This window comes from Tasmannia lanceolata, unplaced genomic scaffold (assembly GCF_043159265.1).
Source record: "Tasmannia lanceolata isolate RefF3 unplaced genomic scaffold, GAP_Taslan_0.1 ptg000018l, whole genome shotgun sequence".
In the NCBI taxonomy this organism is placed as follows: domain Eukaryota; kingdom Viridiplantae; phylum Streptophyta; class Magnoliopsida; order Canellales; family Winteraceae; genus Tasmannia; species Tasmannia lanceolata.
Genome location: NW_027518695.1, coordinates 8,666,326 through 8,693,503, shown reverse-complemented (window position 1 = coordinate 8,693,503; position 27,178 = coordinate 8,666,326). Strand labels below are relative to the sequence as shown.

Below are 27,178 nucleotides of genomic sequence, written 5' to 3'. Positions count from 1 at the left end.
GTTGGACAGTCGAGCATAAGTGTATTGATACCTTTGAGCGGCTAAAACAGCATTGTTTCCATCTCGCCAGTAGATGCACTCTATGCTGTGAGCCTGTGAAGCGGAGGAGACCATTGATCACATATTTCTACACTGCTCGTACTCCAACAATATATGGAATGGCATGTTTCGATCTTTCGGGCTACTATGGGTACTGGAAGGGGAAATATCATATGTAATCCTAAACTGGAGGGGTACGTTCCATGGCTGCATGGGAGAAATATTATGGAAGCCCCTACCTTTTGCAATTATATGGCACATCTAGAAAGAGCGAAACAATCGAGTATTCTCAGATAAAGCCAAGCATTGGAGGCACATAATGCTGGATATAAAGCTATCTCTTATAATTTGGGCAAAGGCGAAAGGCACACTGTCCTACCCCACTGGGCTTCCCTAGAGACAATGGAATGTAATTCTGCACGAGAGAAGGTCTAGAACTGCATTTATGCCACAATGGGTTACTCCTGCGGAGGGGTGGTTAAAACTCAACTTTGACGGAAGTTCACTGGGCAATCCCGGACCGGCTGGTTTTGGGGGGCTGTTACGTGATCACAACTATAATGTCGTATTCCGGATCTGCCGGAACATACAATGCACACGAAGCCGAGGCAAGGGGACTGCTTTTCAGTCTAAGGTGGTATGCTTCTCATAACTTTGCCCCACTAATTGTGGAAGGGGACTCATCAAATGTGATAGCATGGGCTGGTAATCAAGGTGGAGGGCCATGGCGATTACACAATATCCTTGACGAAATTCGGGATCTTGTAAGGTCTATCTACCCTCAACTTGTACACAAGAGGAGAACTGCCAATTCTTCGGCAGATGTGCTTGCAAAAGATGGAATATCTGTTACGGGAACAAATGTAATTTATAATGATCCCCTTGATCTGTGTAGGCAGTAAATTGCCTTTTTGCTCTGTACTCTTTTGAAATGGGATATCTTGTCCCCATTCTTGATCAATAAAATCTTTGTTAGTTTTAAAAAAAAAATTGTTTTTTGACTAGAGTTTTTTACTAAAAATCAGGAAAAAGTCAATACTGTTTTGACTAGAGTTTTAGCCACTTCTCACTACTTAGACACTAGTTTCTTATTTTTGTTTCCATTTTTAGCAGAGGAAAGTATTCCTAAGCTATAGCTTATCTAAGCTTATCTAAGCTATAGCTCAAAAATCCATGTGGCCTCACATTTTTTTGGGGGATCCAAAGCATTCATTTGGAAGGCCCTTCCATGGATAGGGTGTGTACCAAAAATCAGCCATATAGAATCATCCTTACCCAATCAAAGGTGGAGTGGAAAATGGATAGACACTTTGTGTCCATATTTCTGCACATTTTTTCCCTCAACAGATGGCATGGTTAGGATGATCCTATATGGCTGATTTTTGGTACACACCCTATCCATGGAAGGGCCTTCCAAATGAATGCTTTGGATCCCTAAAAAATGTGGGGCCACATTTGTTTTTGAGCTTATCTAAGCGATAGCTTAGAAACACTTTTCTCTTTTTAGCCACTTCACCCACCCTACCCCCTCTTACCACCTGGAGACACTAGTTTATCATGAAAAAAAAAAATTCCATGGTAGCCAAACGTGCCTAAAGTGTTGAATTTTGAAGGCATTGATCTTCAAGTACAAGGGACCACGATCACGTGGGTCACCTAATGATGGCCCACCAGACCAACAGTCTCAATTACACACGCATGTCCCCATGTGGGATTCAATGTTGATTGCTATGATGGAACCCGTTTAACTATGGGCCCCATCATGGACGGTTGATAGCCTTAAAACAACACCAATAAGACGTTTCTAACCCTCCAATGTGGTTTAATCTTTAGATGGTTGGCTATATTTAATCATTTTTCTGATAGTATTTGATCCGACGGTAATGGATTGCCTTCATGTGTATTGTTTTGGGACCCATCCACAAGCGGCATACCAAATGAACAGAAAGATGAGACGTACCTGTTTCAAGTTAATACTTCCTAAAAAAAAACTCTTCTATAGATACACCAAATATTGTTCTGATCGAGAATCCCGGTAAAAATGACTTTTGAAATAATAGTTTTAAAACTTCTAAACCAATTACATGGCGAAAAGAAGGAGTGCTACGTGATGCAGCCTGAAGGTGCATCTCGTACCATCACGAGATCAACGGTCAAGATCATCGGAGCTATAAAGATTGGATGATTTTAGATGGCATCTAGATCAACGGCTCGTGTTGATTACTACTCTTCAAATAGTCCTATTTGAGTTTGTTTTTAATTAGGCTTTAAGTTAATTATTTTTAAGAATTGTTTTTAGTTGGAACGTTCCAAGAGCAGTAGCTTAGTGTTCCATTTTTACGTGGATTAAGTTGGAGTATTTTTAGGAGAGTGAGTTTGTTTAGGATTTTAAAATATTGAGTTAGAGAATCTAGGCGAGAGAATTTAGGGATCTTTTCACGATTTTTTTTAGTTAGTCCAAACTTTGGTATACTTTTAGATAGAGTGGGACGTTTCATTCTTTTAGAAAGAATAGGATTTCTCTATTTGAAATCCTATAAATATGGGGAAATGATAAATGCGCCCCTTTTCATTACTTGGGACACCCAAGTACAGTGTACAATGCAATCAGGTCCGGTCAATCCTTCCTATGTGAGGTACAGCTGCCTCTTTGCAGTCATAGATAAATTGCATCTGGGTGTCCCAAGTAATGAAAAGGGGCGCATTTATCATTTCCCTAAATATGGCTTTATGTAAACGTTTTTATATATCTTTTCGAATAAAATTAGATAAAATCTTTTTATCTAACCCCTCTTCTTATATTTTTTTTCTAAAAACATAAAATTAGAAACCATAAGAAGTTGACATCCGTTAGGTTACCTAGTTGGCGATACTACCGGTTTCCCTAGCACAAAACTCTTTCCATAAATATCTCTCCACTACACTTATAAGGAAACAATCTCAAACGATCCATATATGCAAATTTGTTTTTGGAAAGGAGTCTCCTCTCTCTTTCCTCTAAGAGAGAAAAAAGAAACAACAATAGAAGAGAGCCTCAAGAGAAAAAGAAGAGAAAATGCCAAGCAAAAGATGGTAATAGAAGATGAGAATCCAGGGTCCTTTGCTTTGCAACTCACTCTCGGAAAACATACCGGAACCCTACGCCGTTCATCAAGATGGATTGCGGCTTTCGTGGCCGTGCAATCACTATGCGGTAGCGTATGTGGAACCCGACTTCGTGGTGAGTACCTCGAAGGCTAGGGAGTATTCCAACCCTGCATGGAATCAGACGTGCAACATACCGATCAGCGACCTGGCCGGATGCGGCGGAACATTTCACTTGGAGGTTATTAGAGTTGATAAATTTCTAGAGCGTGGAACCTCTAATGGTGATATTGTGGGAGAAGGGCTAAAGTCCAATTGCCTGGAGCCACGTACAAGACAATTCAATATCAAGTTCCTCTTGTGCATCAAGGCAAGTTTGAAGGCGTGATCAAGTGGAAAATGACTATCTTTAAGATGTTTACGTAAAACGACTACTAAAACGAGAAGTCCTCTGGGTTTTTAAAATTTTTAGGGTTAGGGTTTTGGTTTGATTCTGGAGTGTAATACTAGAAAACGAGCGTTTGGACTTATGAGGTTGATTTGAATTTGCATGGGGAAAAAGTTTGCAATGGAAACTTCTTTTTATAAGTTCTACACCTACCTACCCCTATTCTAAACTATAATACTTAATTTTGCCCATTCTAGCTTTTTATAATCTGAATTAAGGGTTGAGATATGCCGCCTATGTGCATTGGTAAAAGCTCTTTAAAATTAGCCAAGCCAACAAGCTAATCAATGGATATTAGTGGAAGGAGACTCCAAACATTTCATCAACTAGCTAATTAAAAGAGCAAAATACCCTTCATGGGTGATATTTTATTTAGTTTTTTTCATTTCTATGGTAATGGAACCAACTTGCAGGCAGAGACAAGAAATATGTTAGATGGGCTGGGTACTGTAATAAAACCTTGTTCGACATGGCCATTGACAAGATGGATATCCCCATGGTCCATTAAATACTATTGGCATGAGCTTTAATCTTTGGTTTTAGAGTTGAGGTCAAAAGTGTCACATCAATTTAGAGGAGCTAACCGGGTTGCTGACTCCTTAGCTAATTTTTTATGTAAAAAGAAGAGAACCATACATACTCGCAGTGGAAAGACCTTCCTAGAAGGGCTAAGGGCACTTAAGATGTGACTCTTTGGGCATCCCTAGTAAGTCATTTTCCTTTTATTTTGATTTTGAGGTAAGGTGTTATGTCCCCTTTCTGTACTTCTTGAAACGCCCAACCCTAAAGACATTTTCGTCCACCAGCCCTAATTGGGCATAATGGGAAATTCAGAAAATTAATGGGGTAATTAAGTAAATTCACGTTAAATCTACGGTTAACAGCTATAAATACCCTCCAATCTTCATAAACCATCACTTTTCTCAAGAGAAAACCCTAGAAAGAGAGAGAACTGAAGGAGAAACCCCAGAAGACGAAGAAGTTGCTACCGAGAGAGATTTCTAGCGAAGGAAGCCTAAATTTAAGGTAAGAAAATAACTTTTGATCATCAATAGTAGTTATTAATGTTGAGTTTTATTAAAAATCTGTAAAATCAGCGATTTAATGGTAAGATCTTTGATGTGTGACCCTACTTTCATCATCGACTTCGATTTGGAAGGACTTCCTACAATTTTTATGGATTCGTGGGAATCTTTTATTTGCAAAGTTTTCCATGAAAGATCGTTTAGGGTCACTTGTAGAAGAATGATGGAAGTGTACTGAATACAAGGATTTAGGGTATTTTTTATGAAGAAAGTTGAGGGTATTTGGGTGAAAAACCATAAAAAATCAGGGGACCCGCGGGATCTAAAAAAACTTTCAGATTGCCACACAGTTGGCAATCCACATCGCTGGTATTTTTTGGGGGATTTGATCCCAGGGATATTTTGGAGGTTGCTTTGGGTTCCTATCAACCCTATGATATATGTTAGACAATGATTTGGCACTCTTAATGTCTGTTAGGAGTTGGATCATCCTGATTGTCATATTTTCACCTCTGAAAGAGTTGATCAACATTCGTGGTAAGTAATATAGGGTTTTCGAACTCACGATGTTTTACATGCTACTGTGTTTTCGTGATTACGTACAAATGTTATATTTCGATATGTAATAATGAAATCATGTTTTAGAAGCATTCATGTTCTTGGCATATTGTATTTCTTAAAATTGGATCAAGCATGTTGATTCCATAGAATTATTTTTGGCCTTTGGGTCATTGTTTGACTATGCATATTATTGGACTAGCTACATACTTGGGATAGTTCCCGTGGTACCTTTGGTATCGTTACCTAGTAGTTGGGGCTGTGGCGCTGGCACGTGAAAACTTAGATCGGCCAGATGCATAATCTTGGGATAGTTCTCGTGGTACCTTTGGTATCGTTACCTGTCAGTTGGGGTTGTGGCACTGGTCATGCCCACGTTAGACCAATCAACTACCTGTCAGTGGGTCTGTGGCACTGACCGTGGTGAAACCTAAGTGATATAATTGGTCATAGTACGTTCTTAGGTGCATGTTGCATCGTGGTTTAACTTACTGTTGGAAAAAAGTTGTTCTGTTTCTCTTTCCATTAAATATGTTTTTGATACATGTATATATCTTTGATGATTGTTCATATTTACGATCATGTTTTACTTGCATGCTTGATCCACCTGTTATAGTAAATTGGTGCTTGCTTGAAGAAGTCTCTTCTCTATTAAGAAAAACTAGGTGGGTGAAAGAAGAAGAAGCAATGGAAGAGAGCCTCAAGAGAAAAAGAACGGAAGAAGCCAAGCAGAAGATGGTAATGGAAAAGCGAGAAATTGAAGAGAATCCATGGCACTTTGCTTTGCAGCTCACCCTCTTTGCAGCAGAGAACATACCGGAACCCTACGCCATCCATTCGGATGGAATGCAGCCTTCTTGGCCGTGCGATTACTATGTGGTTGCATGGGTGGAGCCGAACATTGTGTTGAGTACCTCAAAGGTTAAGGCCTATTCCGACCCTGATTGGAATCAGACGTATAACATTCCGATCATCGACCTTGCCGGATGCGGTGGCATATTGCACTTGGAAGTTGTTAGGGTTGATCAATTTCTAGAGATTGGAACCTCTAATGGTGAGATTGTGGTGGGAAGGGCAAAAGTGCAATTACCTGGGGCCACGTACAAGGCAATTCAATATCAAGTTCCTCTTGTGCATCAAGGCAGGTTTGAAGGCGTGATCAATTTGAATATGACCATCTTTAAGATGGATATGGCTACGGCCTCGTATTCCTACAACGACTACTAACGTTGGGCATGGGTTTATGGTACAATATTTTTATTTGATATAAGTTTTTTTGGGTTGTTTAATTTTTTTTATGTTTTGTGTTTTTTGTTTGGTTTTGGGGTGTAATACTATAAAACAAATGTTTGGACATGTGAGGTTTATTTGGATTTTGCATGGGGGGAAAGTTTCCAATGGAAACTTCTTTCTATAAGCTCTCTTTTGTGTTTTTTTCTTATATGGTTTGATGTGTTTTTTCTTAGTTTTCTTATTCTCTATCTCATAATAGAGAAAAACGGTGGAAAAAGGAAAAGGAAAATATAAGAAGATAGAAAGAACGAAGAGGAGAAAAAAGAGAGGAAAAGAGGCCTTGATAGGGTGATTCTTCTTTCAACGCAAGTCATAGTGGGTAGGAAAAACAAAAATACTCAAACAGAAAAAGTGACCAAATAAAGAATTTGCATTGGGGATTTTTGAGAATTTTTGAGAGAGAGTGTGGGGGGGGGGGGGGGGGGGGGGGGAGGGGGTCTCGTGGAGTTTCTTATGTACCATATCTAGCCCTGCCTAAGCCCTATTCTAACTATAACACTTGATTTAGCCTCTTCTAGGTTTTTGTCATCTAAATTAAGGGTTGAGATATGCCACCTATGTGCATCGGTAAAAGCTCTTACAAATTAGTTGAGTCAACTAGCTAATCAAGAGATATTAGTGGAAGGATACTCCAAAAGATAATCAACAGAGCAAAATACCCTCGAAGGTGGGATTTTATTTGCTTTTTCTCATTTTTATGATGATAGAACCAACTTAAGGCAGAGACTATAAGTATGTTAGATGGGCTGAGGTACTGTAAAGTATTTGGTCCATCTAACATTTGGCTTGAAGCAGTAAAACCTTGATCGATATGGCCATTGACAAGAAATATCCCCTACAGTCCATTAAATATTATTGGCATGAGCTTCAATCTTTAGTTTTAGAGCTGAGGCTGAAAGCGTCGCATCAATTTAGAGAAGCTAACCAGGTTGCTGACTCTTTAGCTAATTTGCCTGTAAAAGAAAAGAGAACCATATATACTTGCAGTGGAGAGACCCTCCTAGAAGGGGCAGGGGCTCTTTAAGAAGTGACTCTTTGGGCATCCCAAGTATTCGTTGCAAGTCATTGTCCTTTTATTCTGGTTTTGAAGTTAAGTGTTATAACCCTCTCTTGTACTTCTTTTATTTTATCAATAAAATTTCAATGCCCTCGGATTCCTAGATAAATCTTGGGTAAAGAAAGAGAGTAGAATATTGTGGATGCAAATTCTAGTAAAATTTCAACAAATGAAGAGAGGGAACACTTGAAACTCTCGAGGGTTAAAAAAAATGCATTTGAAGCCTTTGACTTTCCCCACCTCTTAACCGTTGCAACAAAAAAAAAAACCCTCGTCCGAGTTAATAATAGGGGTGCTACTCGAGTCAGGTTGGATTACGTGAAGGCCAATCCTAGCCCAACCCAAGATAGCATTCCCTCAACCCTAAACCGACCTAACCCGAGGCTCGGCTTGAGGATGATCAACCCTAACCCAACCCATCTAACCTGAAATCGGGTCGGGTTGGGTCCGGGTACACCTAGGGCCAAACAGAAAGATTCAAGAACATAACATAACCCAATCATGATAATATTACAGGACGGAGAGATTGGGCCCGGGTGGGGTTCGGATTGCCAAGGCCTCAACCCTAACCCAACCCGAAATTACATTGGGTTAGCCTTTCCCAACCCTAACCCGAGGAAATGCAAACCCAAGCCAAAATCAGGTTGAACTCTCTTTAAAATAGTGTTAGTTGAGCAAGACCCTAATCCGCGTCCTGTACGCTCTCAATAAACTTGTTCAGGTATTTCTGTCACAAACCCATATCATCTCTTCCTTCCCTTTCCTCCAATGCATTTAAGTTCAATCTTAAAATCCTCTACGTTTTTAATTTTCAAGTGCCATGCAATAATATGAAGGGGGAATCTATTTACGAAAAACTTCTTTAAATTTAGGTTGTAATGGCGTCATTTTCGTTTAATTTTGGGGGTTTTAGCTTATGATCGGATATTGAGAAAATACATATGGGTTTATGGTAATCATGGTACTTTTTATGATAAATAAAGAAAACATTTTGTGCTTAGGCCCTGTTTGGATTGCAGGAATTATTTGGAAAAGTTGGGAAAATAAATTATTAAGTTTCCAAAATTTCATGTTTTTCCATAGTTCAAATTTTATTTACAGGGACCTTTTATTGCAGAAATAACATAGTTCAAGTTTTATTTACAGGGACCTTCAATTTATAATGATAACTCTAAAACCTGTCATTTCCCTCTAAATTGTGGAAATAAAATAATTTTTCAAAGAACAAATTCTCCTCAAGAAATATTTTTCCTGCAATCCAAACAGGGAGTTTAATTGTAGCTGAAAATTAGATTTGGAGGCGCTTTGATCAACTATTGTTTAGTGAGATCATATAAAATCTCAAGGCTTTGCTCGGTTTAGTGTTTTTTTTTTCTTTTTGTCATGTGAGTACCTTTGGTTTCATTCAAATTTGTGATTTTTCATGCTTTGGTTTCATTAGAATTTGTGATTTTTTCAGTTAAATTTATAAAATTTCCACATTTATATGAACCATTTTTAAGTTGGAGATAAATTTCTTAATGTATTATGTCAGGTTCAAATGTTAAATTTGCATGAGTTGTTACACTTAGGAATCCTAGTCCACCTGCAATTGGTCGCAATCAATATGAAAAATGTCCATTGGGCATATGATTTTTGTGTGTGGTTCTTCTCACTTTTTCTTAGTGATCTGTTGGATAATTACAGCTTTTTTAGGTTCTCTTGCTATAAAAATAGGGCATTATACGATCTAGGTGTTCTTCTCTGACAAGCAATTTATCCAATAAGTACCCTTTTCACCATTAGATTTGTCATTTGGATCTTGCCCTCTTGAAATCAAGCCACAAAGAACTTGGGTCAGAGTTACTTTATGTCATTTGGTATTCTCTCTTTTGCTTGAACTTGTGATATGTTGGTTAGAAATTATAATTTCCCTTGCTAGAGAAGCAGAGAGTTTAGAATTGTACTATTTCATTGGGGTGTCATCTCTTTTTCTTGAATTTGTGATCTTTTGCTATGCTTATGGGTTTTATTTGATAAAATTGTTTATAGTTCAGGAAAAGGATTCATTCACTCGAGCAGATTTGGATGCCATTGCCAAAAAACGTATTATTGTCGATTCAAACATAGAAAATCGTACTCTCTTATCTGCAATACTCTTCGATCGACCTCAACCAATCTGAAGAGAGTTTGATGGGTATTGTTCTTAACTTACCTGTAAGTTTGGTGGGCTGTGAAGTAGGCACTGGGTCACAGTGAGAAGGATCAATGGTCTAGTATAACTTGGATAGTGATCTTATATGGAATTCTCAAAGAAGTTGAGAAGGGGCTACTTGAACAGTTCCATTACTTTGATCTGTATATTGATCTCTGTTCCGTGCTTGCTGATTTTACTTATTTCAACACTTAGACTCCCCGATGTATCACTGGAAAGAGGTGGAATAGGGTCTTACAGGGCTTTAAAATTAAGGACGAGTTTGGAGGAGGACAGACTAGGGGTGCTTGGGGAGATGATGATCGAGATGTTGCCTAATGATCTTGCTTTTACTGTCTTTGTCCCTTCAGAAAAAGCTTTTGGACATGTTCTGAAACTGCAGGCTAATGATAGTTTGGTGGAACATAAGGCAAATAATACGATCGCCATTCTCTCTCGAGTGTTGGGTTTTTCTGCAATACCTCAGCATTTGCCTTCTCGTAGGGTGCCCTTTGGCAGGGAGATATCTTTGGACTCTATATCTGGATTCAGATTATATGCTTGTAAGGCTTCAGATAGTGCTCTGGTTGTTAACACTGTCCGATCAAAGCGAGTGGATCTCAGAAGAGGAGAGATCATTGTACATATTATGACAGGGGTTATCATGGATGCCGAATTTGAACAGTCATTCCAACCTGATTATGAGGATGAAGGCTAACTCAAGCCCCTTCCCCTCTATAAACTCATCTCATGACTAACACACTTCGAAGAAGACAAATATTTGTTGTGAAAAGATAGCGGGAATCTTGCGTATTTTTTGTCTCTTTTCTGTGAATCGAAGTGCTTGTGTACCCTTTTCGAAACTCCTAACTTGTTGTAAAATACTGAAGTTGTTGCTAAAAAGTCTTCGGATTTTTGCATAATACATTCCTTGTCAGTCATTTTACTTGAAGTTGCTCTGAAATTGTCACTGTTCTAGGGACCCTGGCCATGCTTGTTTTAACAAGCCTACCAAACTGTATGGGAAATATAATGGTATTGTTATCTATTGAATGGAGCTTTTACCTTCAAGTTTTGAGCATTCACCCATCTTCATTAGAAAAGTGTGCTGGTTTTGCTCCGAGGCTTTTCTAGGGGACTTGGGGGATTTTCTTCCAAATTCTCCAACAGAGATTATTAAAACAATAAAAAGAGACCATGTAGATTTGAACCCAGTATCGTAATTTCTTAACAGCTTCAATGGGGCTTCAAAGTGCAACCTGGGAGACGACAGGTATGGGTAGTCTGATTTGGGATTGGGAGAGCAGATTTGTAGCTGGATTTGCAAAGCAATTAATAGTAACACCAGCTAGAGATTGGATATCATTGTGCTAAGAAATGGGTTGCTATGGCAATTTACGTAGAGATCAAAGCCTTTGGATTGAGGGAGGTTTACAGAACACTACAGTATAAATATGTTAGGAAGCAAAGAGAGATCTCCATGGAGTACTGAACTATTGCTCGCTGGTCGCATCCTCACTAAGCTCCAAGAATGGCACACTCCCATGTATTCTACGAGGTGAACGGCACAACTATTCTCTCTTTCCTATGGCTGGGTGTAACTATGGTCGCCATGAATGACCCTGTCGTTGTAACCTGATTATTATGGTAGTAATAAAAGTTGTTATCCTTGAAAAAAAATTTCAAATCTGGCCCGGTTTGTTCTGTTGTGTCTTCTTCTCGGTACTAGAAAAAGATAAAAAAAATCCTTGAAAGCTCTTGGATATTGCACAGAACTTACATTCAAATCAATCAACATTTTATTGTACCAGCAAACACAAATAATCATACAAATCTAATGGGTCTCTAATGTACAACAAATGTTTGAATGCATAAAAACAAACCACTCATAAATAATTAACACAAAGGGATCTTTACCATCAGCCATAGTTAACTTCTGGAGACGGAAAAATCCGTCTAATGAGCCATTGCAGGGGTCTTAGCAGTTGTGCTCTCTTCTTCCTCCAAAACCAAATGGCAGCATTGTATTGCTCATTGCGTATCTTACATGTAGCTGCCCGCCAATCATACTTCTCCATCTCCTCGCGAGCTGCTTTTCCAATGGTTTCTCTGAATTCATCGCAAGACAATAGGTTTACCACTTTGTTCAAGCAATCATCAACATCCCCTGGATTGAAAAGAAAGCCAGTTTTTCCCTCTTGATCTTCAGGGATTATGTCTGGAATCCCACCGGCACGAACCGCCACCACAGGAAGGCCCGACGCCATGGCCTCCAAGACCACAAGACCAAGGGTCTCAGACTCTGAGGGCATCAGGAAAATATCGCCACTTGCATAGGCCTGAGAGAGCTCCTCACCTTGCAACATCCCTGTAAATACAGCAGGCATGCCAGAAAACATGGTTTCTAGTTCCTGCCTGCCTAGACAGGAACAAGACTTTGTGAGTATAATCAGGATGACATATTTAAAGAGTGGTTTCTTTTTCACATTCCAGAAACACTTTCTCCATTTCTGAAATACATGGCATGCCGAAAACATTCAAACCTCTTCTTGAGCTTTGCCAGTAACATAAATAAAATCGCCTCTTAAATTAATCAATTTAGAGATGATGGATAGCAAAAACGTTTAAAAAATCATTTTTTAGCAAACTTCTCAAGTTTACCCCACTGTATTTCAGAATTGGCAAAATTACCCCTAGGGGCTGTTTGGATACATGGATTTTAGAATCCAGGTTTTACTTTGAAATTAGTGTAAATTTCTGGATTTTACAATCCATTATTCTGGATTTTAAGTAAGAAATCCAGGTTTTAGAAATCTCCCCCATCCTGAGATTTCTAAAACCTGGAAGCAGGGGACGCTCTCCTTCTCTCTCGCTTGTCGGAAAAAGGGCAAGAAAACAGAAAACGACGGACGGTCTCCTTCTCTCGTCTCCCATCCAGGATTTTGAGGAAATCCAATATCTAAAATCCGCATATCAAAACCGCCCCTTATTGTCCGTCTGATATCTAGTTATAATTTTTATAGTTTTAAAATTATTTTTAGGATTTTAGTTTTACCAATATACACAGGCACACATATACACACATATGCCCCCCCCACCCTCGCACGCTTTTAATCCATTTATTTAAATGGAAATGTATTAAACACGTTTTATTCACTGAATGTATTTTTTGCGTTTCCACTTTCCATTTATTTGACCATTTTTACTAACATTTTTTAGAACAATTATCATATTAAACCCGAATTTATCCCCTCACATTTTTTTCCTTGTTTTTTTTTTTTTTTTTTCCTTCTTTGCCTTCTCACACTTTGCTAACTTTGGGCAGAAATACTGATGGAAATACTTCTATGATTAAACTACAAAAATTCAGTAAGTTTTTTTCATAAAAGGGTGCCTTTCCGATAAATTTGAAATTTACATTCATGAGTTTATAGAATTGATCCAAGATAAGAGAACCTAACTAAGATGCTAGAGTAGCTTACCTGTAAGGCCCATCTCCTATGAAAGCAATCCGTGCATGTGGAAGCTTATCCATGACCCTAATGAATCATAACTCACAGATTCAAAAAGACTTAGACAGAAACCTACAGATTCAATATGACTCAAACAGAGATTATGCATGTACAAGGCAGAGATAAAGAATGATAAAGAAACCAAACTAATAATAACAGTGAGATGGAGAATCAGGACCCTGGTATTAATTTGATGTCCTAGTGCCTGAGAAAGGCATGCAAGTTAATTGATATATTTACAATGGATAAAAAGGAAAATGAAACTGGGTCTCAATTTCAATGGGGAAGTGAAGAATGAACTTAACCAGGCGATTTAATTAGCAATTCATGATAGATAACAAGGCCCCAAGACTGGTTCAATACTCAGCTAAAGCTAAGGGTAACTAGGAACATCAAGCTCAAGAGAATGTGTCCCAAGAACTCAATCTAAGGTCGTGTTTGGAAAGGCTTCTCATTCTCCGCCAACTAAACGGGCGGAAACAGGACGATGATAATCTTCGGAAGCAAAACTCCGAGTTGCTCTTTGGAAAATCTCATATTTTCTTATCCTTAGCGGCATAAATGGCATAAACGGGAGAAACAGGCTTTGTGGATCCAGGTTGCTGAACAGCCCTCTTCCCATTTTTTTGGTTCTCATTCACCACAAGTAAAAAACTGGGGGGAGAATGGTAGCCGAACACAACCTAACATCTGGCTACAACAAGGTTTTTAACCTCAAAAATCCTCAATCAAGTAACTTGATGAGTTTCCAAGTTTGGTTGAGACCCTCATTTGAGTCCCTGTCGAGTGTTTTGAGTTGTTCGACCATGCAGGGGTACTACTAGACTTTGTACCTGTCATACTTTTTACAGTAGAGCTATCACCATTATTTTATTTTTTTTACCCAAGAAAAGCTAATGACATGAAAGACCAGTTGTGAGGGGAGTAAACAAATATGCCCGAACAATCTGCAAAGCTAACTAAATTAACACAACAGGCATATCATACTCTAGGAGTTCCAATAACACTAGTGTTCAAAAGAAAAGAGCTAACTCAATAATGGAGAAAAACTTACTTCTTGAGGAAATCCAAGCTCTTTTCAACACCTAGGCGTCCAACATGAACTAACAATGGTTTTTCGGGCTCACCATTACTGTTCAGAGAGAAAAATGAAAGATTTTATGGGCCATTCCAACTATTTGTATGTACATGCACATGAGGAACGTAGTTCCATACCTTAACCTTACTCGCATTTCATGGCTACGATAGCGAGGGTGGAAGCTCTCGGAATCAACACCCTTATTCCAGAGACGGATCTTATTAGCTGAAAACAAGTAATTTTTTAGTAATGCAAATAAAACAAACTGATGCAGGAGAATCCCCATGTTCAATTTGCAAAGAAAAAGAGAAATAAATGAAATAGGAGAAAGGGTGAAGCCATGAAGATGATTTAATTTATTATGATATTTCATTTAAGCGACTTACATGCAGACCCTCTCAATTGCATGTGATTTGATTAGTGAGTTATTTAAGCAAAATGCTTTGTTCAGTTGACTTTTACATTGGTTTTTAGTCTAGGAGTAGTTTAGGCATTATAAAGTTTTATTTACATTGCTTAAGTGGTTTCCTGTGGGATTAAATTTAGAAGTATACTGAATATACGAAAGGGTGATACGTTATATGAACAAATTACAACGTCATCCTCAGCCATAAAAGATTGGGTGGCTGTCTGGACAGCTATAATTGCATGGAATGAGTGTTCCACAAGTTCAAATAAATTTGACGATATCAGATCTCTCCCAGAAGTGAGAACTGATGCAGGAGCATCCTCACATTTAATTTGCAAAGAAAAAGACAACGAACGGAAGATAATAGGAGAAGGCACACAGGCCATTTAGTTTAGCGACTTGTACATTTGTGTTCTATCCATTGCATGTGTGTACATGTGTGCTCTATCCATTGCATGTGTTTTGCATAGGGAGGGAGTTATTTAAGTCATGAGGATCTTTTACGTTGGATATACAATAATTTTAGTCTAGGCGTAGTTTAGGCATTATAAAAGTTTCACTTTAGCTATTTTTTGTGGGGCCTATCATTTTAAAAACTTAATAGAATTTTAGAGTTTAGAGTTTCTTTGAAGCCAAGGTCTATTTAAAAGTATGGATGTAGGGTTAAGATTAAATCAAGTATAGATGAGGGTTTTGAGGGATATATAATATACACACACATCATTCCTTTGATGTATTTCGGATGTTTTTTAGATGACAACTTTAGATATTGGAATAAAATTTCTTCTTCAATGGGAGTGATACCAAGGTTATTCTTTTAGAGTGTTCCAATGGCTCATGCCTTGCGATGCTAAAACATCGATAGTGTGGTGCTACCATATTGGCAAGTTCTATTCTTGGGTATTTTCAAGTTATAGTATTTTATTGAGAATTTGTGAGCATGACGATTTTCTGCTGAACTTTTGTCAGACCGTTTAAGAGGAAGAATTGGGATAAAACAAGTAAAATTGATTGTGAGTCTGAATAACACACAGCTATGTTACATGGATGATTCATGGATGATCTCGGTGAAATACTTGTGCACACTTGTCAGATTCCAATACTTTAGGATTCACAGCGACACTGCTAGATCCCTTTAATCAAATTCTTTCTAAATACAACAACAAATTTACAAGTATCACATGTTTCGAGTTTTATCCATCCTAATCATAAGTTTTTTATATGAAAATAAAATATTATATTTACTTCACCTACCAAAATTCCCAATAAGTAACCATATTATAATGTTAAAGAATTAAATTAGCTTTAGGCTACTTATGTTGGCACCACCATGTTTTGATAATTGCATAAACTCAGCTTGTCTTACTTTTCTAATGGGCTTCGAAGTTTGGAATTATTAAAACATGGCAGTGCCAGTATCAGCAGCCTAACTGAATCCATGAATCCCTCACCCCCCCCCCCCCCCCCCCCCCCGCGGCACACTTTCCTTGCATCAGCAACAAACAGGATTCTTCCAAGTATGTAAAGTTTTATTCACCTGCTGTCACACGAGCAGCTTCGAGATCCCTGCCTATGGCTGCCGAAGGGACGAGCGTAAGATCAGCAGCTCTGTGGAGAAACTCTGAACAAAGAGAACATGAGGTTAAAAGCTTTACTTAGCTGACAATTATCAGCCAATTGGAAACAAGACACTGAGAGAAGCTACACACTTATGATCAACCACATGGGCGTCACCAGCCAACTGAAGGTGTACTTTGGAATATATCTGCATGACGGCCATAAGAATCAGTGCAATTAATCAGTTTTAGATTAAATCCGAGAGAATCATTTACTTGATATATTAATATAATAAACTGAAGTCCAAATGATTTGTTTTCAGCTATGTAACTTAGATGTGACAGCTATGTAACCCTAGAAGCCCAAGATGATAACATGCCTGCACAGCTTTACAATGATATTGGAAGATGCATCCCTCCTTTTTTTAATAGAATTAATCACCATTCAAAAAAAATATTGGAAGACGCATCATTGTATAAATACTAGTTCACAGAGGCAAAAGATATGGAAAACTGCATGTGGAAACATAAAAATGCACTAAACTATATGCGAAGAACAAACCACCCCCCCCCCCCCCTTCTGTTTGGTTGCTCAAAGGTGGCTGGGAGAGTAGTTGAAGAAGTCAAAAGGGAGTTGACAAGCATGGAAGATGTCTAAGAGTCATCTATGAGAATAGTGGAAGAGCGGTAAGTAGTGGTTGGTTGCTTGTCAAACCTCTAGAAGAGTAGTGGAAAATGTAGGGGTGTCATTACCAAACCAAAATAGAGAGTGGAAGAGAGAGAAAGAGAATAAGACAAGACCTTTTCTACCCTTCTTTTACCAAAATTCCACCAAATGAAATTTGGTTGGAAGATTAGAGGGAACATTTCCGCCACATGGGCGCCGTGTAGGAAAAAGGCAATGATTATGTCCTAAACATGTCTTGGAATCAAATGGAGTTTCAATGCAAATATGGCAACCACACATGCTTCGGCAATTCATTGGAAGTTCATTCGGCAATTCATTGGAAGTTCATTGGTGTTTTGAAACGCCAATGATCTCCTTGCTTTGAGCAACCAAACAGGCAGAAAGGAGATAAAGAAATATAAACGATTCCTTACATTGGAACATGGGTGTGATATGACATCACAATGGGGACGCAAAGGAGCTTCGCTATTATGAGAGCACCGAATACCTGGAGAACAATTCAGAATTTCAGTTAGCCATGCATAAAAAGATGATTTTTTGGGGAAAATATTTCACTTGGATAGCATTACCATAATTCCAGGTGACGATGCATGTATGATGTCTGGCTTGAACTTTGCAACCTCTGAAATTATTCTAGGGCTGAGTGCCAATGAGAGGGGTACTTTCTGATACCACGGACAGGGAAAACTGGACAAAGAGGCAAGAACCATTAGAGATAGAGAAAGTGAAACAGTATGAATTCTATACATAAAAGGATCTAGTATAATAGATTTTAAGTTCCTCCCAAAACAATCCTGCCACACCATTATCGAACAATAGAATCTCAACTCGGATTCGATGAGGGCCTGAATCTGAGACAACTTGAAACTTAATAAGTATTCAGCTGACTTTAAGGTTAGACAGCTGATTTTGTACTCTGAATTTTCATGTTTTGATATACTCGATCGAGTTTTCCATTTTTGAGGCCTAGATCATGTTACTTTGGATCATAATCACAAATATTGGTATTGGGAATTTCTCGGGAAAGTGTATCTTGGAAAATTTTAATATATATATATATATATATATATATATATATATATATATATATATATATATTTTTTTTTTTTTTTTTTGAGTTTATATCGGGAAAACTGGAAAAATAAAATATTTTAAAATATATAAGTATAAAATTTAAGAAAAAAATAGGACAGTAAATAACTATGGTGAATGTATACCAATAAACCATGAAGATATCTTAATATTTTTTAAAATCACAGGATAATTTCAGGTTTGTTGTTTATCAAAAAAAAAATACAAAATATCGTGATATTTTCGAAGATATAAGTTATATTTGTGGCTATGCTTTTGATTATCAGAAAGCTAACTTACTCCTTTAACTCGAGCGAACTCTTGATTGAGTCAAGTCGAGTCAGCAAGTTCTTCAAGTAATCAAACACATTTTTAAGCACTATGCCATTCTTTAAAGGCTGTTAATAATGATATAAATTAAGATTGCTAGAAAAATCATTTCAAGAAACATCCAGACAAAAGAAGAAAGAGGAAATACAGGGACTAGATAATGGAGTCAAACAATCAAAATAGTTGCAGCTAAAGTTACCTCCATGACCCAATTAATTTTGCTCCATAGAACTCTTGGGGCACTCCTTCATGAGTTGTCACAACAATGACCTATACAGAATACACCATGCATCAAGAAGCCAATATATCACTATTTGAAAACGTTTGCAATTATTCATCATCAATGAAGCAAGAAATCAAGATATGGGTTGCCTCCCGTGATCCTTTGGGATTTGTTTGTTGATGATTTTTGGTTTTGGTATCATGCACAATAGCATCTATGTAATTATCATATTTTAGTGGGGCCTTTTCGTGAGATGTTGTATTTGTTATTCTGCATATACACCTTTTCAGGGTCGATAAGTGATAATAGCTACATCAACCATGTTGTTTTTTCCCTCATTCACACTACTGAGTGATAAGAGTCTAAACAAGCAATATTTAACAGACTATTGTACAACCATTTTTCAATCCATGCACTGATCAACATTATCTAGAAAGTGAACAGATGCTTGAAGGAGCCCATTTTTTATAAGTAAGATGGGATCAAAGCTGTGACCTTAAGGTTGAGGCATTGAGCACGTGCCAATTGAGGCATGCAACGGAAGGAATGTTTAAAAGGAAAACTACAGTTGAGTGGAGATTTAGAGTAACTATATACAATTCAAATACCAAAATAATTAATATTACCTCGTCTCCCATTTCACGCAGATATCTGATGAAATTCTGGAATCGATTTTTATATCCCGAGACATAACTGCAAAAGGGGACCAACCAATACCAACTAACTGTCAGGATTTTAAATATATGTAACGATAAAAATTAAAATTAAAATCAAACATGGCCTCCTGCCATTAGCAATCTGCTATAGGCTTTTGAAACAGGCAACTGAAATGTCAAAAAAAAATATCATGTCCCAAAAGGAAATCACATATATGAGACCAAGTTTTGGGTTTTGCAGGAGGAACTATTTTTCTTTTCCATTAAATGCACAGCAATCCGGACAAAGAGTGAAGAACATAAAACCTGCAATCTTCAACAATTGGTATGGTAAACACTGCAAACTTCAAACCCAAACAGCACCAATCATCTCAAATGAGTGGGCAGATACTTTTGAGATGTACTGAGGTTCTTCAACATTTCTACCATACTTTTAAAAATGGATCCATTAGCAAATTATTTATCCTTCCACAGTTAGAAAATATTAAAGTAAACAACTGTGGGCAGTAAATCTGCCAACTATTAAAATGGAACTGAATACACTCGAAGACACACATGGAAATTTGTTGAACATGAATTGAGAAGATGGGATTTGGGGAAAGATGTTGAAAATGGATCCAAGCAAGTATATCATCCATCATGTTCTCCACACTTGTATTACTAGTTCTTTGATTGATTTTTTTAGAAGTTTAAGAAGGATTAAACAAGGGGATCTACTTTCTCCCTTTCTCTTTATCATGGAGGCTGAAGCTACTCTTTTTTTAATGAACAGAAATGAAGAAATTTGTCTTGGAGTCGAATCTAAATATTCTAAATAAGCCAATCCCCAACGACTTGTGAGCAGGTTGATTACACCACCCCTTTTAATGTGGCCACCTTCAAGTTGGCGTCCCTCTCAATGTGACTACATGATACTTGTCCGCCTAATAGGAGATCCATCACTTCTTCAATTTCATTTGATAGACACCAAGGTAAGCTGATCCCCATCCCCCCAACCCACCCGAAATCTCACTAAAACCTTGCATGGTCTCTCATAATACCCCCAAAAGTCCAAAACCTGCTAGACCCAAATTTCTAATAATTTTTTTTAATGGTAGCCGATTTTATTGCAAACGAAGAGAAAAGAGATTGTCAAACTGCACCCAAATTTCTAATAATTGGCCCGTCAAAGGCATCCATTTGGGCTCAATTCTATCTAGGTTCTATGAACTATTCATGTAAGAGGTACATCTGAAGCTTTATGTTTGATTGTTTGTTGACGTGAAGAGAGAAGTCTAATCTACAGGAAAGTATCAAAGGGAAAGCAAGTACAAATTCCAATAACTCGAGAAAAGGTTTTTAAAAATTCTCCCGAATCAAGGGAAAGCAAGTATAAAGGCCAATAATTCTACACAAGGCTTTTAAAAATTCTCCTGAATCATTCCTACTAGGTTGCCATGTGAAGTTTCATTAAAATTTAATTCCATGGCATTCCTAGGCAGACGATTTCATCTTGGATTTTACGAATGATTTTGGAGAATTTGTAAAATTGTCATGTTGAATTATTGGCTTTACAAACTCAAACCAGAATTGCAGCACGGAGACTACCAACTTCACACTCTTGATGTAGTTATGGGTGGAAGAAGATTCACCAGATGTGATAGAGTGGACAAAGAGGCCATCCCTTCATTATTGATAAAAGGAAGAGTAGGTTTTGACATTCATGAACGATTGGGAATAACCCTGAAAATGGGTGTATAACAAGTTTGGCGGTCTAACCATTCCAGTTAGAATCTAATTTCACAAAACTAGTTTTTCATTAAGCTCACAAAAACCAACTCAATTTACTCAAATTACATCTAATCTCGCAAAATCCACCAAATTTACCGCCAAATTTTAGAAACCTACTAAATTATCAACAAAACCCTCAAACACTAACAACTAAAAAACAAAACCCACCAAAGTTACCACCAAAACTACAAAACCCACAAGAATTACAGTCAAACATTCAAAACCAATAGACTTACCACCAAAACTACAAAACCCACAACAATTATAGTGTCAAACATTCAAAACCAGCCCGAATTAGCAAAACCCATTGCTCAAAAACTGCTTTAGACTAAAAGGTTATTAACACAAAGCATGATTAGATAAAAACAAGACAACAAAAAAGAAAAAGAGAAAAGAGAACTGACGCAAAAGGAGAAGGTTCAACAAAGAGAGCAATCCGTCTAGGTTTTGAGCTCCCTTCTCCGCCCTCCAAAAGGGGTGGCCCTTCTTCATTCACTTCTTCAATTGTCATTTTCCCAGCAAAAGCTCTCCCTCTATTAGAACGAGTTTTTATAGAAAACAAACGTGTGGGTTGTTTTCTTGAGAGAGGAAATGAATATCTGAGAAGAGGGAAAATAGAGGGAGAGGGTGCAGAAAGAGAGGGTGGAGAGAATGAAGGATTTATAGAGAGAGAGGCCATTTTGTAGTTAGATGGTTGCTTATTGAAATGAGTTTGGAATCTGAGGATTATGAAGGGGTCGTTTCAATTGGATATTCGAGGGGAGTGAGGGAATATAAAGAGAATACAGAGGAGTATATTCTGTGTAAGATCTTTCTTCGTTTTGTAGATAGGAAGGCCGGGAAGTGGACTCTCTGTTTAAGAGTTTTAAGACTTTGTTTAACCTCTGCCCTTTGCGACTAAAGTGGGTTGCCTAGATATCAGCCATTCATTTTTTCATGAAGGGCTGAGATTAAAAATTATTTTTTAGTGGGCTTATCTCATCCCTGTGTGCCCTTGCATAAAGAGCCAGAAAAGGAGTCTTGATTGGATACGTCATTAATTTACTTTCTCAACCGATTTTAAAAGGTTACCAAAAATGACGTGGATCCAATCAAAGGCCCTATTCTGCTCTTTATGCAAGGGCGTCCTTGTATCTATCATTCCTCTTTTATATAAAAATTTAATTTCGGGCTCAGTCAGTCGCGACGGAGGGGAAACACTCCAAAGTGGCCAGGTGCTTGATTTTATATATCTCACTAAAATTTTAAAAGAAAATGAGAAAAAAGAAAAGGGAAACTATTTCATTTCGAAGAGAGGGATGCTAAGCTCAAGGGCGTCATTTTAAAAATCAGATGAAAGGGCGCTCCTATTGGACCAGAATGTATTTAATATTCTTCACTCTGGTAACTTTCATCCAATGGGGGCACCCTTTCCTCTAATTTTTGCAACGGCGCACTTGAGTTTAGCATTCCTCTTACGGAGATTCTCATTATGAATCATGTACAACATGACATTAAGAATTGCTTTCTCAAAGTCTCTTCTTAAGTGGAAAATTAAATAATAAATAAATAAATAAAAGTAGGTGGAAAATGATGGCAATTTCCTGTCATCCCAGAATTTTAATCTAGTTGGTATTTAAATAAATTTTTTTTCATTTCCCTACTCTCCCTATGTCGGCTCACATGGAATATCTTTCATTCACCCTCTCCTACCAATGGAAATTTTATGCATTTCTCCCAAAATGTAAGTGTTCAATCAAATCTCCCTCAGTCTCTCTCACTCTCTTCAATCTATCCTCCTCCCTTTTCTCCCTACCCAAATTCTCTATCACCAGAAAAAAACATCGAGCATACAAGGGAATCTGAATTGTTTTCAGTAGTTTTGATCAATCATCTCTTTTGCCTCTCTCTCTTCTTCTTCTTCTTTTACAGGTGTAATTGATTTATATACATTTTTCTACTTGTTTTTTGCTATATATTTTCTTTAATTGGATTTTGTGTATTTATTACTTTTATTTTTGTATTTTTCTTTCTGAGTGGATAGTGTGCATTTATTACTTCATAGGGTATTTTGCAATGTCACTATGAGCCGATTGTATCTGAATGGGTCCAAACATGTCTAGTTCAATTCGTGTATGTTTTAAGTGTAGTTTAAATGAGAATTCTGTGCATTGGTGCATAGAATACTTGTGTTTCGTTTTCCATGAGATATGAATGGGGCTTATCCTACTTTTACTAGGAGTGTCCTTTCTCTTGGAAGTTTCCTCATTTGGATAAGAGATAGAGAGGAGATTTGTCTGGTTTGGAAACCGTGGGAGTTTTTCTTTTAGTTTTCTAGTTGGATTAGGAGACAGAGAATTAGGTTTGAGAAACCGCTTGAGAATCCTAAGTCATATAAGACATTGTTATACCTCATGCAAAGTGAGAGGAGAAGAAGAGAGATTGAATGTATGGGAAATGAAACTTAGTTGCTTTGATGTTGGGCGCTTTCAGGCTCAATCTTCCAAGTTGTGAGTGTTGGGGATGTAAAGATTGGGTTAAGGAATTGGCTGTATATAATCTCCTTGTTGTGCTTGTTGCTCATAGTGGAAATGGTTTCTCTCCCATGGATGTAGGTAATTTTGCCGGACTACGTATGTGTGTCTTTGTGCAAACGGTTTATTTACTATTTCTATTGTTTGTGCTATGAGTAGAATGTACATGTGGATTAGTTGTGATTTTGAAAGCTGATGATCTATCAGAGGAGGTTTAGATTGATTGGAAGAGAAAACAAGCAAAACTCATTCGGATGTTTCAAAAATAAAATTCTCTGCCCATCTGGGGTTTGGCGGGGGGCTCTCCGGGTTTATTAAATGAAAAGAAAGATCATACTTCTAAGTATGAAAAACATAAGCTCTTGAGACACACTAGATAGGGAAAAAAACAAAAGGACTCAAATGATCCAAAATTACTAAGGACTCAACTTCCTGCTATCCTTCATGGATGATCCCAATGCATAATGAGGACTAAACTTCCTGCTATCCTTCATGGATGATTCTAATGCGGAATATCTTTGGTTCCCAAAGGAACTAGATATGCTCCTTTTTCCACATGGCTATAGTTAGCATGAAAATGCCCCTAATGTTCCAGTAGGTCTATCATCTTCTGACTCAACAGCCTGATTCTCTGGCTCTGTCTCAACTTCTGGTGGTCAATGAGAGGAGGGCTATCCTCTTCTGTGTCGACGATGTGAGAAAGGAGGGAGGGGAGTTTTCTTTTATCCTTTGAACTGTTTGCCAAGATCAGTCTTTGATGTCAGTGGGATAAGCGGGGGATTGGACTCCAAATGAGCAGAGTGTCTTTCCCGAATTTTGGATTCCCCCTGTATAGGATATCTCTTCCTCATCATTACCTAGGGTTGAGAATATGTTATTTTGACACTTGATGGGCTGCTTCTTTAAATCTTCCGCATGAGGTTCTATTGGTTTTGATTGTCTCTCCTTTGGTGGATTTCCATTTGGGTTCATTTTTTACTCTTTGTTTCTCACCTTATTTAATAGTAAAGTTTAATAATGTTGAGAAAATCCGCCGGGCAATCCGATCCGATCGTGCACAAATTACCGGAAAAGTAAAATAAACCAAGCCACAAGATGAACACCAAAATTTACGTGGTTCGGCCAAGCCTACTCCATGGGCAAGAAACACGATCTTCCACTATGAGAAAAACAAAATACAAGGATTACAATGGATTAACCACAAACCCGCAACCCTTTCCTTGCTTCTCAACCGAAGACCGTACACCAAGAGAAAACTGAGAAAAAAATCTAAAAGAGGAACCCAAGAGCAAACCCGAGATAACCAAGAACAACTCTCTCTCTCTCTCTCTCTCTCTCTCTCTCTCTCTCTCTCTCTCTCTCTCTCTCTCTCTCTCCTCTTCTCTCTCTCCTCTTCCTCTCCCTTCTCTCTAGAGGTAGCCGACACACCTCACCAAGAGAAAACCCTCACTTGCAGCGCACGCAAGATAGGAACCGAGAGTCCTTCTCTCTCTCTCTCTCTCTCTTTTGTAATGCCTTGGGTTTTTAGAAAACCTAAAAAACATTGCTATTTTGGTTTGCCTTACCACCCAAGCAACCCATCCGGGTGGGAAATAAGGCAACTTTCCAACAAATAGTAAAATCTGTTTTTTCGACTTTCTACCTCCTTGATGATCTTGTTTAGATAGCATCATTGTATTTTTTTTTTTCCTCTTTTGTTATTTCTCTGTTTGCGCTGACCTTCTCGGCTGGCCTTGTATTATCTTCTTTATCTATTAATGATTCTTTTCCATTCAAAAATAGTACTTTTAATGATAAAAATGCCCCTACATCTTTCATCTACAGGCAATATAACCAGGTCTAACTTTCACCTCCGGTGCCTCTGGTATTTTCATTTCGATCTACTCCTTGTTCTACAAAGATCCCATATCACTCACTCTTTCTTTTGGGCCGACCAAAACAATCTTAAAATTAGCAAAGCTTTCTGTCTTTGTCACTGCAATGCCTTTATCCAACACCCCATATGCTAAAGAGTAAAGAAGCTCATATTTTCTAATTTTGTTGAGGCACAAAGCTGCCTTCATCTCCCCTTAATTTCTTGTTGGATATATTGCCAAATACTAACTCCACTTCCAAATTCCTAGAAAGTTCTTTGAAGTTTTGAAATCATGGGGTTGTTCACCACAGACGGAGAGATTTGAATAAGCTGTTCTTGAGATTGGATATCCTGCTTGGATAAATATATTTTGGAATTATCTTGTCTGCTGTTCAAACACATGAATAATCAACTTTACTGTCAAAATCCAAAACAAAAGGGGCCTAAAAGCAATATTTCGGGGCCGTTTGGATACGCGGACTTTAGAATCTTTGATTTCCTCAAAATCTTAGATGGGAGACAAGAGAAGAAGGAGATCCGTCATGTCTTCCTGGTTTTAGAAATCTCAGGATGGGGGAGAGATTTTTAAAAACTTGGTTTCTTACTTAAAATCAAAGATAATGGATTGTAAAATCCAGAATTTTACACCGCTTTCAAACTAAAACCTAGATTATAAAATCCATGTATCCAAACAGCCTCGACTCAATCAGTTTTGGGCTCAAAACAGTTATCAAAATCAAATTAGTAATTACGAAAAATAATCAAGTTAGGCTTAACCTACATATATACCTAGCCAAATTATGAACAGAGAGGACTGATCGGAAAATAAAGATGAAACCCAATGCTGTGACAAGCGAGCTGGAATCCCAAAGAAATGCAAAAATCACTGTGGAAATGATCAAGTCGTCACTAAATTCCACTTTCGTCTTTATTTTCCAAACGAAATCCTATTTTGGACGTGTTTCGCTCTTAGGAAAACACTTTCAAAACAAGATTTCATTTGGAAAATAAAGAGGAAAGCGAATTGAACGACGATTTGGTCTTTTTTGTGCATTTCGTGGGGGAGGGTGCGAGCTCACTTCCTTGCCTTTTGCTCATGTGTCACATGGGATTTCGTCTTTATCTTCTAAACAAAATCCCGTTTTGTTGGGCCCCTCTCATTTGGAATTCAAAATGTAATTATCTCATCCTTCTCCCTTAATAAATAAGGTTAAAAATAAGAAATGACAGGAGAGTTATCCATGACATAGTCCATGGGAACAATGTAATGAACATTGGGTCCTCCTTTGTTCCCCGACCAAATGTCCTTCCCACACAGCAGTCGAGAGTATCAGTTCCCTTTATCCAAAGGAGGAAAAAGTGAAAAGGGTATAAGATATGACCCAACCTGTGGGACACGATCCCGCGAGAGGGGATCAAAGCAGAGCAAAATGGGGGTGTCTACACAACCCAACTAATATTCATCCCAACCCCTTGACCCATAGATTCCTCTCTCTCTCTCTCTCTCTCTCTCTCTCTCTGGATTCTAATTGAATCAGTGAAAGATAAGAAAAGCACCTGAAAAGCTAAGAGAGGAGGTGTGATTGCACCTCAAAAGACACGATGATGGGAACTTGTTTTGTTGTCTCTTCTCCTACCCATCCTTCTCCCCACCACCTTTTACATTGCCCCTTAAATTCACTTGCTTCCATGTGAGAGATTCTTCGTTGTTTTCTCGGAGACATAATTCTCGGACACACCTCTGCTCTCAATTCTTCACACGCCTTTTTTTTTATTCTGCTTTCTATTTTGCTTCTAACTATGTAGGAGAGCAAGCAAGAACAACTCACACGAAAATTGG

The 27,178-nt window shown here is 38.0% G+C and overlaps 2 protein-coding genes across 3 annotated transcripts; one reads left to right on the top strand and one right to left on the bottom strand.

Moving 5' to 3' along the window:
• Positions 1-7,999: 7,999 nt before the first annotated feature.
• On the top strand, positions 8,000-10,758 carry LOC143849321 (uncharacterized). Of its 2 annotated transcripts, none has more exons than XM_077358308.1 (2): positions 8,000-8,225; positions 9,541-10,758. In XM_077358308.1, the coding sequence occupies exon 2, from the start codon at positions 9,784-9,786 to the stop codon at positions 10,393-10,395; it is 612 nt and encodes a 203-aa protein (XP_077214423.1). In that variant the 5' UTR covers positions 8,000-8,225; positions 9,541-9,783; the 3' UTR covers positions 10,396-10,758. The 2 variants fall into 2 exon arrangements, with proteins under 2 accessions (XP_077214423.1, XP_077214422.1); XM_077358307.1 differs by having other exon boundaries at positions 9,536-10,758.
• A 695-nt stretch (positions 10,759-11,453) lies between these two features.
• Positions 11,454-21,813, bottom strand: SQD2 (sulfoquinovosyldiacylglycerol 2). Its single transcript, XM_077358306.1, has 11 exons — positions 21,375-21,813; positions 19,171-19,237; positions 18,521-18,591; positions 17,490-17,607; positions 17,334-17,407; positions 16,386-16,441; positions 16,214-16,297; positions 14,405-14,492; positions 14,244-14,321; positions 13,160-13,216; positions 11,454-12,092 (listed from the first exon to the last, which is right to left on the bottom strand). The coding sequence occupies exons 1-11, from the start codon at positions 21,647-21,649 to the stop codon at positions 11,597-11,599; spliced, it is 1,464 nt and encodes a 487-aa protein (XP_077214421.1). The 5' UTR covers positions 21,650-21,813; the 3' UTR covers positions 11,454-11,596.
• Between the last annotated feature and the right edge of the window lie 5,365 nt (positions 21,814-27,178).